General features: G+C 43.1%; 1 protein-coding gene across 1 annotated transcript; it reads left to right on the forward strand.

The window, feature by feature from the left end:
- Positions 1-472: 472 nt before the first annotated feature.
- LRRC73 (leucine rich repeat containing 73) lies at positions 473-12,926 on the forward strand. Its single transcript, XM_042446933.1, has 6 exons — positions 473-1,441; positions 3,450-3,610; positions 6,506-6,625; positions 8,151-8,254; positions 10,600-10,783; positions 12,406-12,926. Exons 1-6 carry the CDS (start codon positions 1,170-1,172, stop codon positions 12,474-12,476), a joined length of 912 nt encoding a protein of 303 aa, XP_042302867.1. The 5' UTR covers positions 473-1,169; the 3' UTR covers positions 12,477-12,926.
- Positions 12,927-14,601: the final 1,675 nt, after the last annotated feature.

A 14,601-nucleotide genomic window follows, 5' to 3' on the forward strand; every position in this document is an offset into this window, starting at 1 on the left:
CCTGGCTCTGGGTTCGAGTCCTGCTGTGGATGGGAAGCTGTGGAAGCAAGCAAGGAAGGAAGGAAGGAAGGAAGAGGAAGGCAGTGGAACCACTAGATACTGAGATATATATAATGGCAGGGGGTTGGAGGTGTCTTCCAGCTCTGTAATTCTATCTATCTTAATATAATTATATCTTAATATAAATGATATATTCCTGTATGGAAGGGGGCTGGGCTGGATGGCCCTGGAAGTCCCTTCCAGCTCTGTGATTCTGTCTATATTCATATAATTATATATTAATATAATTCATATAATTATATATATATATATATATTCCTGTATGGAAGGGGGTTGGGTTTGATGGCCCTGGAAGCCTCTTCTAGCTCTGTAATTCTATTTGTCTGTCTATATATCTATTTATATTAATATAGTTATATGTTAATATAAATTGTGTGTGTGTGTGTGTGTATATATATATATATATATATATATTTTCTTGCATGGCAGGCGGTTGGATTAGATGGCCCTTGAAGTCTCTTCCATCACTGTAATTCATTCTGTCTGTTTGTCTATCTATATTAATATAATTATATATTAGTATCAATTATATATCTCTCACACACATTCCTTCATGGCATGGCAGAGGTTTGGACTGGATGGTTCTTGAGGTCTCTCCCAGCTCTATAATTCTATATATGTTCATGTAACAACTTGGCTGGGATTTTTTGCTCCCATCCAAATCCTGCTCTGGATTAAGATCCCTGGTTTTGGCATTCTGGATCTCTTCTGTCAGCATCCTGAGTCCGCACACCTGGCTATTCTGAGGGGCTGATCCAGATCATACTCCAGTTTTGAACCTGCCAGACAGTGTTCATCTGGGTTCCCTCTTTCTCTCTCTCTCTCTCTGCTCTTGTCTTGGGATTTGTGCAGAATCTCCCTCCTTTCCAGCACAGATCCAGTCTGAGCGAGACGGGAAAGCAGTGCTTACCTGAATTTGCAGCTAGGGCCTTGTGACTCTGATCCAGGATTGGTGCCTTTCATGTGGCAGAGTCGCCCTCAACTTTGCACCGCCTTTGCACACTCCTCGCAGGCACCTTTGCATTGCAAAGCTGTCAGTCCGGATTGCCCCTTCCTTGCCTGGATCCTGAAAGGGTTTTGCTTGCTTGCCAAAGGTAGGAAGGAGGAAGATGCTGCCAGGGTCCATCCAGATCTCTGGGGAGACTTTATCCAGCGCTGAGATCCGCGACATCTGCGAAAGCCTCAGAGAGAACTCCATCAAACTCCTGTCCCTCCGGGGCTGCCAGCTCTCCGACCGGGATTTTGGCCGGATTTGCCGAGGGGTGGCCGAGTCACACTCTCTGGCCCAACTCAACCTCAACCTGGGGATTGTCTCCAACATCAACCGGGTCAAGCAGCTGGCTGAAGCCCTCAAGACCAACCGCTCCGTCCAGTCTTTGTTGTGAGTCTTTCTTCCTCCTGCTCCATTTAGTACATCTTGGGAAAAGGAGATCAGTGGTTTACTGAAATGCCAGGCATATTTTATGTTATTTTTCTATGCCACCTTTCTCCCTTGAAAGGGACTCAAGGCGGCTCACAAATAAAAAATTTAACAAACCTATTACAATTTTTTTTGAAAAAATCATCATTATTATTTTTGGGCAGGTCACATTTTCTCAGCCTCAGGCGAATGCAATGGAAAACCTCCTCTGAACAACTCTTGCCGAGAAAACCCCATTATAGGGTCACCATAAGTTGGAAACAACTTGAAGACACACAACACACACAGACAAGGCAAACCTGTCAGAGTTTTCTTCAGAAGGGGGGCTTGCCATTGCCATCCTCTGAGGCTGAAAGAGTGTCTTCCCCTCCTAGGTAATTATGCACTGGATTGCAGCATCAGTGCTGGTTTCCTAAAATATTTTTAGCATACCTCAATTACTCCGTAACATCTTCTGTTCACTTATGTGCATACATATGTGCGCGTCTGTGTCTGTAGTACAGAAACATTGGCTGCATCTGCACTGCAGAGGTAATCCAGTTTGAGATCACTTCAACTGACATGGCTCAAAGATGTGGAATTCTGGGAATCATAGTTTTGCGAGTCATTTTAGCCTTTTGTCAAAGAGCTCTGGTGCCACAGCAAACTATGATTCCCAGAATCCCATGGAGCCATGGCAGTTAAAGTGGTGTCAAACTGCATTATTTCTACAGCACAGATGCAGCCCTAGAAGGCTTTAAAGGGCAAGGTGGGACGTTAATCCAAAATGGTGGTTGTTACAGCCATCTAGATTAAAATGCCCAGGATATTAACAAGCAAAACAAGCACTGATTAATATTCTACAGCATAAAAGAGAAACTGGTGCCCTTCTATATATTGGACTATAGTTTCCATCAGCACTGACCATTAGTCCTGCTGGCTGGCCTGTTGGGAACTGGAGTCCAGTATAATCTCAAGGGCCATAGGTTTCTCTTTCCTGCAGCGAAGCAGAGAAATTGCTTCCAGAAATTGCCAGTAACAGAAGGAAGAGCGCACTGCCTTCATAATTAGCTTCATTTGTTATGCAGAGTAATGCAATAGGAATTGTGCTAAAATATTCTAAATGTCATGGTCTAGTGCAGTCCTTAAATGGAACAGGGCAGGACCCTTAGATTGGTTCTTGTTGACTTTTGGTAGCCAGTGTTGCTGCCAGTGGTGTAGTGGGATGAAGGTGGCCAAGTCATTACGACTGCAGTTTGTTATAATCTTAATTTACCTTCCCTGAGCCCTTCAGATAAATCCAACAATCTATACGGTGTACGTAGTTATGAGTCTAAAATAAGAATGCTAAACTGTGTTTTTCCCTGCTCCACTGGAAAGTTTTTCCCATTTTTCACTGATTCTCAAACTGGAATTCCACATCTATTTAGTTGCCACTATTGCTTGCCATAAATTGATGGGTGACTTGAAGGCACAAGCACACACATTACTTGTAATGCATTCCTTATCAAAGTAAAATGAAAACATAACTTTCTAGTATTTGCTGTTCCAGGAGGGAAGTGTGGGATAGTTGCAGTTCTTCATTTTTTTGATGTGGTGAATTTCTTGTTCTGTCGCAGCAAAAACATCAGAATCCATCTTAAAGAATAGCAAACCTATTGTGATAAAAATAGAAATTTACATGGGTCAGAGTCTACTGAAGGAAGCCTATTTCAGAGTCCATTGCAACCATCTGGTGAATTGGGTTGCAACTCCTAAAAGCATGTCACAATATGTGATCTGGACAAAACATTTATTGTGCAGCTACTCTGCCTCATTAATTGAATTTCACTGCAAAACTGTGTGTGTGTGTGTGTGTTTGGAAGTAAACCAGTGGAACTCAGTGGGCCCTGCATCTGAGTACAGTAGATATGCCTATGATTCCTCCACTGTTCCTTTGCTACTCAGTGAAAGGGGAATTTGTAATCCCTATTTTTTTTTATTCCCATAGCCTCCATGGAAGTCCCCTGACCGATGCTGGTCTAGCGTTCCTCAATCCGGCACTCTCCATCCATCCCTCACTAGTTGCTTTGGACCTGGGGGACTGCATGCTGGGTGATGAAGGTATCAACTTGATCTGTGGCCTTCTGCCTCCTGATGGAGCCAAGTCAGGTAATCAGAAGAGTACTTATTTGCATATCTCTGGAATTTTAATGATCTTAGGTTACACTGTGTGATTATTCTGTTAGCAGACTGGGAGAGCATAGTGGTTGAAACTGTTCTCTTTTTGTGAGGAAGGTGGAAGAATAGAATGCCTGCCCCACGAAACTGGATCATTGAGTTTTCAGTACAGTACAACTCTGGGGAACAGCCTTATTTTTATTTATATCCCATGTTTCTCCCAGCCTGGGATAAATACCATGAGGGCACTAGATCCTGTCTGATCTTAGAAGCTAATCAGATTTGGGTACTACTCAGCTTGGAGACCACCAATAAATATCAGGTGCTGTAGGCTATATTTAAGAGGAAGGCCTGTTCCTTGCTTAAGAAAGCCTAAAGAAATTCATGAGTTGCTATAAATCAACAGTTGAATCTACACACTGCACATATACATAACTCTAGTGAAGTTACTGTCTTGACTGGGGAATCTTCAGAGAGCTGACTTCCACTCTGAGAAAGAATGTATAGTATTGAGAACAGGAGTAATTTTACTTTGCTGTGTTGTTAACCAAAACTCACCATTCCCACAGAGTCTGTGTGATCTGGATTTGTATGCTGTATTAGAAATGAAAAGAAGAACTGGCAACCTAGACTTGATGCTCTAACATAAAAGTCAGCACATGAAGCTAGTTCTTTATCTGAAATACCCTTGTGTAAATCTTATTCAACTATGCTCTTCAGAAATAACACCAAATACTCTTTTGCTGAGAGTATAATCCTCGGTTAAAAAAACCAAATTCTTCTAAGGAGAGAGTACCCAAGACTGGCTTTGACTGAATTTAAAGTCCTCTTGTTCTGCTCTTGATTCCATTATTGTCTTCACCCCATGCCTCAGTATCTGAAAAAAGAAGACCTTCTGTGCCTGGAACCACTCCAAAGTTCAAAAGATGACCCAAAATGTAAATCTGTGTTTTTTGCATCTCACCAACCTCTTTCTTGAAAGAACAATTATTTTTATGCACCTATCAACACTTACTCCTTTTGCAACTTGCTGTTCCTTTGTTTGGAATAGTGTGACTGGGAAAATCAGATGACCAAGTTTAGTGTAGGAAAAAGAGTTCAAACAGTCTGTCATCAGATAACCATTCAGTAACTATAATTCAAACTGTTTTGTTTTTAACATGTTAGAAGCTAATGTAGGCTGAAATCCTGCATGCTCTACCAGGCATAGCTCCGCTTCCTCTCCTCCTCCCAACACGCACAACCTACCTTTGTGTGCCCCCTCTACAGTGCTTTAGTGGCTGGGGGAGGATGTGGAGCAGCCAGGCAGTATCCAGCTGTGTTTCTGCAGGCAGATGCAGTCCTTCTGGATTTTTGGGGGGACACTGGGGAGGCCCAGAAGGATGCCAGCAACAGAAAGGTAGGTTGCATGCCTGTGGGAGCAATGCACAGAGGTGCTGGGTGTCTTCTTCTGCAGCACCAAGTCACTAACAGAATTCCATCCTTAGTATGACATGCTCTAATTTTTGGTTATTTTTGGTCCAGTTTATGCAACACTTCTAACTAAATGATCAGTCCCAATTGGCCAGGAGTAAATGTATTGTGGAAAAGGTAGTCAACACGATAGTCAACAGCATTTGTCCTGATTATAAGAAGATGGAATAAGTGAATTCACAGCCACAGGGCAACCATTAATATGTCATATTCTAACTAAGTGTTCACAATATGATTTGGCCCAGATTTCATTTTCTCTTTCATATGCTGTAACCACAACTTTTTGTTTCTTGAAACATACCAGTACTGCTGCTACTAGGGCAGACCTTAGGTGGCAGACTTCAGAGTGCTGAAAAAGCAGGGGTGGAATTGTGTGAGCCTCCAGATGCACTTGAACTGCACTTCCCAACATTCCTGTTACTATGTTTGCTAGCGGTAGTGCTGTAAGCTCCAATTAACCAAACAAGTCATCCCAACTTGGAGGACAGCAAGTTTCCACCGCTGCCTTAATAGCATTCCTTTTATTACTTTTATCATCATTGTGGGTGCCATTTTATTTACTGTGTCAGCCACCAGATTTGGGACATTTTTGTTCCTAAAAGCATTTAATGATTTGTGTATATAGAGTACCCACCCCCACCCTGCAAACACATATACACAGAGAGAGAGAGAGGTAATTTTAAAAATCTTTTTGTAATTTTCAATAATAAAACACATATTAAAATGATGGCTGGCATGTTGTTCAACAATTACAGTATGAGGTTGTAAACTGCACTTATGATCTCATAACCTTTGGGATGGATGTTTGTAGTTGTTAATGACCAAATGTGACCCCCCTCCCCCAAACTTACCTCTGAAGTCAGGTAATGTTCCAACTGAAGAGTTTTTGAGGCATTGCAGATTGGGCTGCTGGGAAATTATTAGTGTTCTCCTGGTTGGTCATGAGGTTTATTGAGACGAGCAGCTACGGCAGAACCCCAAGAGGCCTCTCTGGCTGCCTGTCTCAACATGCCCCATGACCAGGTGAGCACTAAAGTCATAATTTACCAATCTGCAGTGCCTTGGAAACCCTTAAATTGGGGCACTGCTTGACTTAAGAGGTAGGGTTTTTGTTTTGTTTTTTTTGCAGGGGTTGGGAGAGGCATTTGCAAAAGCAGCTATAATGATGGGGCTCCATCATTATAATTGTCTTGACAATGCAGAATCTTGGCTGTTATTTTAAACATCATTTTAAAAAAAAAGTTATAAAAAAGCCTTCTAATGACACTGAAATTGAGCCTAAAATGGAGATCATGATCTATAACCATGATTTTTTCTGGTGAAACAAAAGGCAATATGCAGTTTGTACTGATTGATTAATTCACAAGAAATCTTGTGAGTGCTGTCTTAATGGGCTTTTTGCTTATGACCTAGGTTTGAAGGAGCTGACCCTAAGTGCTAACCCTGGCATCACAGCCAAAGGATGGGGGCGCCTGGCTATTGCAGTGGCTCACAGTTCCCAGGTGCGAGTGTTGAACTTGGACTACAACCCCCCTGGGTGAGAGGAGCATAGACATACGAGTCTTCCCCCCTCCCCCACTTTTGAGTTATGGAGACTATGTAGGATTGAGAACAGCTAACAATGAAGAAATAAATTGAATATCTGGAGGCCCATTCACATATAGCACTTTTATTTCACCTTAGCTGCCATAGTTCCCTCCTGTGGAATTCTGGGAATTGCAGTTTAGAGAGTGACATTCAGAATTCTCATCTAGAGGGCTCCAGTGCCTCTCCAAACTACAAACCCCAGGATTCCATAGGATGGAACCGGAGTAGTTAAAGTGGAATACTAGCACTGTAATTGTCTAGTGTGAATGGACTCTAGCTTGCTACTGAATTATCCTCAGCAAGTTTCAAGCCTTAAGGAGAGGCAGGAAATAAATAATGCTGTTGTTGTTAGGTAAAAGGAATAGTGTTTATTTTATTTGCAACTTTTCCACATTCACGAGGGTCCTTCACTCCTCACCCCAGCAAATGTGGAGGGATCACTGTAATAATGTAATACATTTGGCCCTCTGTTTATATGGGGGATGTGCCCCACCGCGCATAATTGAGGTCGCGGATCTCAGATCCATGAGTTAGGAGGGATGACTGTAATGCTTTTCAACCTGGAAAGATGACAGCCTCTTATGTTCTACAGACATTGAGATTTGCTCCCAGCCTACCCTTTGGGCCGGGAAGAACCTTCCACATTTGGCAGCCCTATGGTGATGAGCTCCTCGTTCTACTTTTAGCATGGCAATATATTTTGTGCTCGATGTTACCTTTTCTGCTGTGTGCCCCTTCTTGTTGGACCCTTAGGCTACCGTTGTTTGGCAGTCATGATGTGTCCCTTCCCCCAGCTTCTTCTTCAAAAAATAGCAAGAAGTAAAGGCCTGGCCATGGTTGTCATGGAAACTTTCTCTCTCTACAGCTGTGCTGCTTGAGCAGAACTGGCAGCTGGTGAGACCCAGACTAGACTGGGCAGGCTCTTCTCTCCCCATCTTGCCTCAGGGAAACCAACAGGAGCTGCTGCTCCTCAGCACACGCTACCTGCTCCTGCCCTCCCAAACTAGGCGAGGCATTCCCTCCTCTGCCTCTCCTTTGCCAAGGCTTAGTTCCTCGAATGCCAGGGGCCCAGGTTTAACTTGCCTCTACAATAAAGAGCAAGCTCTCTTGGTATTACCCCGGGGCTGAGGGAGCAGCATTCTAGCTGTGCCCAGAGCATCCCTTTCCTTTCTGCCAACTTGCAAGGGGAAGAAGAGCATAAACACTGAGTTATCACTCCTTCCATAGTGTGTTGTGCTTTAACAGGCAGGAAATTCAACAGGTGCAACAATTTATCAAAAGATAGGGGGAAGTGGCATCTATTGAATCTGTCCCTAGCATTTAGTAGTTAAGTGTTAGTCTGGTGTTAGGTGAAGGTTGTGGGAAGAGATGGGACTGGAGGTGCCATAGTGCCCTGTGAATGCTACTGTTTTTGGGCACGTAGAACATGGCCCACATGAAGTCTACTAACATCTCCTGGCTTTCTGCTCCATAGGTGACCAGATAGCGGCAATGCTGGCAGTTTCTGTGGCATCCAGTCGGACCCTAGAGGTTTTGGACTTGGAAGGAACAGGACTTACCAACCAATCAGCCTTGGTAAGGGGAGCATGGCTGCTGGTTGCCTTCATTTCCTTTTCCAGGCCATAAGTCTTGTCCATCATTTACTCCAAGTGTATTTTGCCCCCTCTTACATAAAGTACCCGAGGAGCCATAGATTGCATATAAAAGGTCTTTGTTTGATAGAGGCAAGGAAGAGACCTCTTTATGCCCTCCAACCCCCCCCCCTTTTTTTTTTTTTAAGATATGTCTTCTGAGGTCCAGTTCTCTTGAATGTACTTGGGATCAAGAGAAAATTACACATTCAGTGTATTTCTACCAGTATAAGAACCAAGATTTAACTGCCAGTTCAATCAGTTTCTTTAGGTGGAATTGGGGTGGAAGATGGCATCTCTGCTTTTGACTTCCAACGAAACTTTAGGTTCTTTTCATGCACATACCAAGATATGGGGCATGGCCATTTCACGCCTTTCCCAGAGCTGCTGTTTTTGTTTGTTCACATCCTGCTTTCCCCCCCAGAACTGGAACTCAAGGCAGAGAGTGGATGTTAAAAGAAAGAAAAATAAATGCACATGGTGGTAAAAACATAAAAAGCTTATTGTGAAAATATAAACTACACTCGTCCCTCCACATTTGCAGCTTTGATTTTTGCAGCTTTGATTATTCATGTATTATGTTCTCTCCAGGAATATCTAGGTCCTCCAGCGCAACTGTATGGTCAACTTTAACCAAAGTCATATCAAAGAACTTAGAGATCCTAGAGAGAACACTCCACTAGGCATTTGTATCTCCTCCAGCACAATTCTATGGTCAACATCTGATATATGTTGACTACAGAGTTGCACTGGGGGACCTAGAGATTCCCAGAGAGGTGTTCTCTCAGGTAAATACATATTTGTGGTTTTTTCCACATTCACAGGGGTTCTGTGCCCCTAACCTCAGCAAATGTGGAGAGACAAGTGTATAGCATTAGAACCACTAAAAAAAAATGTAGCCATTAAAATGATAATATCAGTGGAACCAGCACACGATTAAAACTCCTTGGTCAGTTTCCCAAAAACTGTTATACACAACAGTTTTCACCTGCCGACAGGACAGCAAGCAGGAAGCCAGCCTAACCTATATAGAAAGATAGTCCCAAAGTCTAGGGACAGCCACTGAGAAAGCTCTCTCACACTGCTGTGGAGATGGAAGAACCAAGAAAAGGGACTTCTTCAAAGATGGCAAAATCCAGACAGGCTCATGCAGGGAGGGCTGACATATGGGAAGTAACTGGAAGTTGACTTCTAGTTTTGAAATACAGCTTTAAATATTAAACAGTACAGGTAGCCTCAGCAATCTAATTAAAAAGCGAATCACCACTCCGGGCCGCTTCCACAAGAAGCAACTTGCTTTTTGTTTGCTTGTTTTTTGCAGTCTTTGAGCCTCAGGGTCCATAAAAACAGCCTTGAGAGCTGCACATTTCACTCACCACGGATGTAAGCACAGTCACTTGATTCTGCAGGTGCTGAATTCCTTTGCCCATAAGTCTCTGCAGAGCCGCAATATCCTGTAGCCCTTGCTGCCCATCAGGACTGGCAGAGTAAGGTAGTAGCCTCAGACATCAGATGGGGTGATGTTGAAAGTGCAGCAGTAGCAAGAGTAGCTGATCTCTGGGCATTCCCCAGAGACTAGAGTTGTATTTCCCTGTGGTCTGCCTTGACCACCCTTACCCCAGCCATCTTCTGGTCCCAAGTGATGTGGAAGATGACATTTCCATTGCCTCTTCACCAGGGTAGAATTAAGATTCAGCTCCCAGTCCAGTCAGTTTCTGTAGGTGGCTCCTGAGGTGAGGGATTACATTGCCAACTTCATTCTTTGCCTGAACATACAAAGTGCCTTATACCATCTGTGGTGTCCATAAATGTCTGGTTTTGCCTTCCAACTAGACCTTTTTTTCCCTTCCATAAATTTCACTTTGGTCTAGTTCTTAACTTTATGTACAGCTAGCAATCATGCAACAGGTTTTGGTAGGGAAATATGGTAGTAGAAGCTGTGGGTGATACATCTATAGCTATTAGACCAGAATAGACACTTCATTGATATAACATAGGTCTGTACTGATGAGAAATTTTCCTGTAACTGAAGAAAACTGATTTTGTGTTGTTTTTAAAATTCTGATTTATTTGTATTTAGTCTTTTGTTTGATTTTAGCGTGGATTGCATTTCCTTTAGAACTATGTAGTTCCAAAGGCAACTAATAAATCAACGGCTCAGAAAGAAATGTAGCCCAGAACCATTGTATATTGGGCAGATCTGAATCTCTTGCATTCTTTTTTCTTGGCTGTTTGGCCTCTTAAGATGAGCTGTCTGGTACAGTTGTTTCTGGCTCTTGCCCTATTCAGATTCTGCTGGACATGGTGGAAAACTATCCAACAGCTTTGCGGACGTTGATCCTGGCGGAAAACAACATCAGCCCTGAACTCCAGCAGCAAATCTCTGACCTTCTTTCTGAGGGTGAGGAAGAGGAGGAGACGGAGACTCGTGAAGTCATGGCCAGAGAGAAGAACTCCTGGATCTGTCAGAGCAGTAAGGCTTTTGGGCCCTGACTGAGAGGTGGTGAAATTGGGACACGGAGGTTGGCAAGAATGGGAAACCATTACACCAAGCTCATTTTTTAAAAAAAAGGCAGAGAAATCACAAGAGTTAATTACTCATTTTTGTAGCACCCATTTTCATCCCAGTAGTCCCTCATAATGAAAATTTTCCCCTGCAGTGACATCTAATCTTTTGCCCTCTCCAAATGACAACACTACAGTTAAATGCAATCTAGTAGTTCATGCATGGACTCAGAAGGCATGGAGGGAGGGAGAAGACGGCTGCCCATGGAGGACTCAGAGGGCATGGGGGAGGAGAGAGGCTGCTCTCCAAGTCCTCAGAGGACTTGGAAGACACAGGAGGGAGGCTGCCCTCTGAGTCCTTGGAGGACATGGGGGGAAGGGAGGCTGCTCTCTGAGTCCTCTGTGGACTCAGAAGGCTTGGGGGGAGGCTGCCCTTTTGGTCTCACCTCCATAAGCCCCACCCTCAAAGTCCTGCACCTGGTGACACCGGGGCTGGGAATGCCACTGGGACTTTGTGTCTAATGTGTTTTGCTTAGTATTCTCATTTTATCAGGTAGAAAAGTACTGTTTCTTTATTACAATGGTGAGAAGCAGTTGCTGGAACTTAACCCACAGAACATAACGTAGATTCAGAGACATAGTCATGTTAGTCTGAGATATCAGTATACAAAGGATTGTTGTAGCACCTTTGACACTAATTGTGCAAAAGAAGGTGTTGCATTAGCTTTCGTAGACTTTGTCTAGTTCCTCATATTCCCATTAAAGACCATACTTTGGGAAGAGAAACTGGCAGTGTGCAAACTACAGTTCAAAAGGTAGCACATCTGTATGAGAGTTCTACTATTGCATTTAAGTAATGGTTTCCTTGGTTACAACACAAGACAGGCTGTCTCTTTGTATAGCCAGACATTAATATTACAGCAGACTCTAGAATCAGTCCTTCCTTAACATGAGGGGAGGGGTGCTCTTTGGACATAGCCAGCACAGCCTTTTCCCAACTGAGCACTCCCTGGAGATTTCAAGGCCCATGAGCCTCAGGTATGGCCAATCAGGAATGCTGGGAGAAGTGGTCCAAAACATATGGAGGGCATGAGATTGAGAAAGCTTGGGGGACCTGTGGCTCCTCAGATATTGTAGATCCTAGTTCTCATCAGCCCTAGCCAGCCTTGTTGTTGTTGTGTGCCTTCAAGTAGTTTCTGATTTATAGTGACCTTAAGACGAACTTGTCATGGGGTTTTCTTGGGGCTGAGAGTGTGTGACTCACTCAAGGCCACCCAGTGGGTTTGCATGCCTGAGTGGGAATCAAACTCTGGTCGCCAGAGTCATAGCCCAAAACTCAAACCACTACACCACATCGGCTCTCAGCCAGCCTAGACAATGGTAAGGGATGGTGGGGGTAAAGTTCAACAACACTCCCTACTCTTAAAGCACTGACTACACGTGTTTAGTGACCGATACTCAGGATTGTGGATGCTTGCATTCTTACCTCTAATGTTTCCTTGCTATTTTCAAATTGTGCTTTCACTTTATGTACAGATCACTTCTACCTTCCATCCAATTCACTAGCAAAATTACACTTTTCTATTTCAGATTCCAGTTCCCAAATGGTTTTGGTAACATCCGGCCTTGGTGAAAGTCTCCTAGCAGAAACAGAGATGTGATCAGGAAACTCCAGTAGCCTCTGATGAGAAATATAATTCCATGTATGTGGAAAGACTGTGTGCTTATAGAAATGCATTCACACAATTATGTGTGAATGTCAACTGTGCTTGTGTGTTTGCAAGTGAGTGTATACACTAGGCCAGTCTGAAAGCTCATATGCCCATGTGCAATTGCTAGACCTGCTCGGACTGCAGATCCACACACTGTGTCTTACTGAAGTCACCTTTTAGCTCTACACTGGTACCTGACCCAAATTAACCTGTGTTCTATGACTGTCAGTTACTTGTGATCGTCCCATTGCTGTATTTTTCAACCTCTCCACCCCACTCTCATCTGATCTTTTGGGGAGGTTCTATTTATTCAGATGTGTATATTTATGTATAACAGATACTCTTTTTATTGCTTATATCTATGTCCTGAGTAGAATTTTATAAAATTCACAGAAATGATATGGTTGTAGCTTCATGAGGGTCTTTTATTTCTAACCAGACATGGAGAGGATTGTTAAAACGCTTTTGATGTTGCATAGCGTGTGAGGCAACACGTCAACATTTGGCACCAGATCTTCCACCTTTGTGACTGTAGTCAGCAGCTTGTGAGCTGGAGAAACACCTCTCCCTTTCTTAATGAGCAAAGAGATGCTGTAAACTACTCTCAGATGAGGCTTTTATTCTTAGGAGTTCCACTGTGTACAATACGTATGGTATATACATCGACACCATCCGCCATCCACACTAGTAACAACCCACTCTGAGGTTAAATGCTCGTCACTACTCTAGCAAAGGATCCAGCCACCCTCCCGAGTGACTTTTCAGACTGGTGGCATTCTACAATACTTTACAGCACTTGTTGACTATCTCTTGATGCCCCTTCCTGTTTAAATGCCTAATCATTATGGGTCACAGTAACCCTTTAATGCCTGGTTACTATTAAAACCCACATTGTACATTTTCCTTGTGACTCTATATCCCAACATTGCCAGTACCTTCCTCATGAAATACAGCCTGGAGCACCTGGTGGTATTCAATCTCTTGTTAAAAGAAAGGCTCAAGTGCCACTAGGAGGCAGTAGTGCCCTGCAATTCCTGACAAAAGACTTTCTGGAAATCATGTTCCCATGATTCGCAGGGGTGCATAGCAACCTCCCCATCCTGGGCTCTTGGGAGACTGCACCTTCCCTACTGGACAAAATAATTGGAAGTTGTATTCCAAAAATCTGAACAAACGTTGCCTGATACACAGCTAAATATGTATACAGAAAAGAGATGCAGCCATTGACATCATGCAGTGAAAGTGGACATATACAATCTGTCTCCATTGTGGAGGGGAATTTCTCACCTTAAACCAACAGCATGCTTTATCCTCCAACATCCCTTTAAAAATTAGAGGGCCAAGTGCAAACTCTACAGTTACTGGAACACAGCTGCTAACAGTTCCAGAGGTAAACTGGCAATGTGTACAGTGTCCTAATGTTCACATATTCAAAAAGATTGAGCAGACGATAGAAAAGATAACTTGGCTTGAGATAAGTGCTGAAAGCCAACTGACTAAAAACCCTAAGAAGAGCTGAGTTCCTATGTTTTACTGTGGTCAGCATTTTTTTCATTACAACAAAACAGACATGCAGACATATACTTTTAAAATAGTTTATTTCTTGCTTTAAAATATACATCAGTTTCAAAATCTCAGAAAAAAACCATTAGTTGCAGATTAACAGTCTTGACTTGGGAAACCGTAAAAATGTGGGGCAGCTAATGAAGGCAAGTCATGCTCCCCAAGAGAATTAATACTGCCAAAGATGAGCAAAATACAAAGGGCTAAGAGGCAGGACTGCACAAAAGGAACTCTGGGAGGTAGGCTGCTCCTGGACTAATGCCCCAGCCCCTCAGTTTGCTTTCCAGATTCATTGCCAGGTTTTCATGCGAAATAGCACTCCTCGGTTTCACTCAAGAATAGACTCTTTTCTTCTTTCCCAGCCTTTAACCCAACATGATTAAAAGAGGAGGGGAAAAAGAAAATCACTGTATCAATCAATATTGTAGTACCAGCTTCTCATCCTCTGGTAATTACAACTGTCAGTTTCAGGTTGCCTTAAGTACAGTGTGCAGCCATAGAAAGTACTGTC

Source organism: Sceloporus undulatus, chromosome 1 (genome assembly GCF_019175285.1).
Source record: "Sceloporus undulatus isolate JIND9_A2432 ecotype Alabama chromosome 1, SceUnd_v1.1, whole genome shotgun sequence".
Classification (NCBI taxonomy): Eukaryota; Metazoa; Chordata; class Lepidosauria; order Squamata; family Phrynosomatidae; genus Sceloporus; species Sceloporus undulatus.

What these genes read in the sequence shown, in the direction of transcription:
- LRRC73 (XM_042446933.1), top strand. Translation starts at nt 1,170, where the DNA reads ATGCTGCCAGGGTCCATCCAGATCTCTGGGGAGACTTTATCCAGCGCT. An exon ending in TCCTGATGGAGCCAAGTCAG is followed by an intron (nt 3,611 to 6,505) that starts GTAATCAGAAGA and finishes CTTATGACCTAG; the next exon opens with GTTTGAAGGAGCTGACCCTA. An exon ending in GAACTTGGACTACAACCCCC is followed by an intron (nt 6,626 to 8,150) that starts CTGGGTGAGAGG and finishes CTTTCTGCTCCA; the next exon opens with TAGGTGACCAGATAGCGGCA.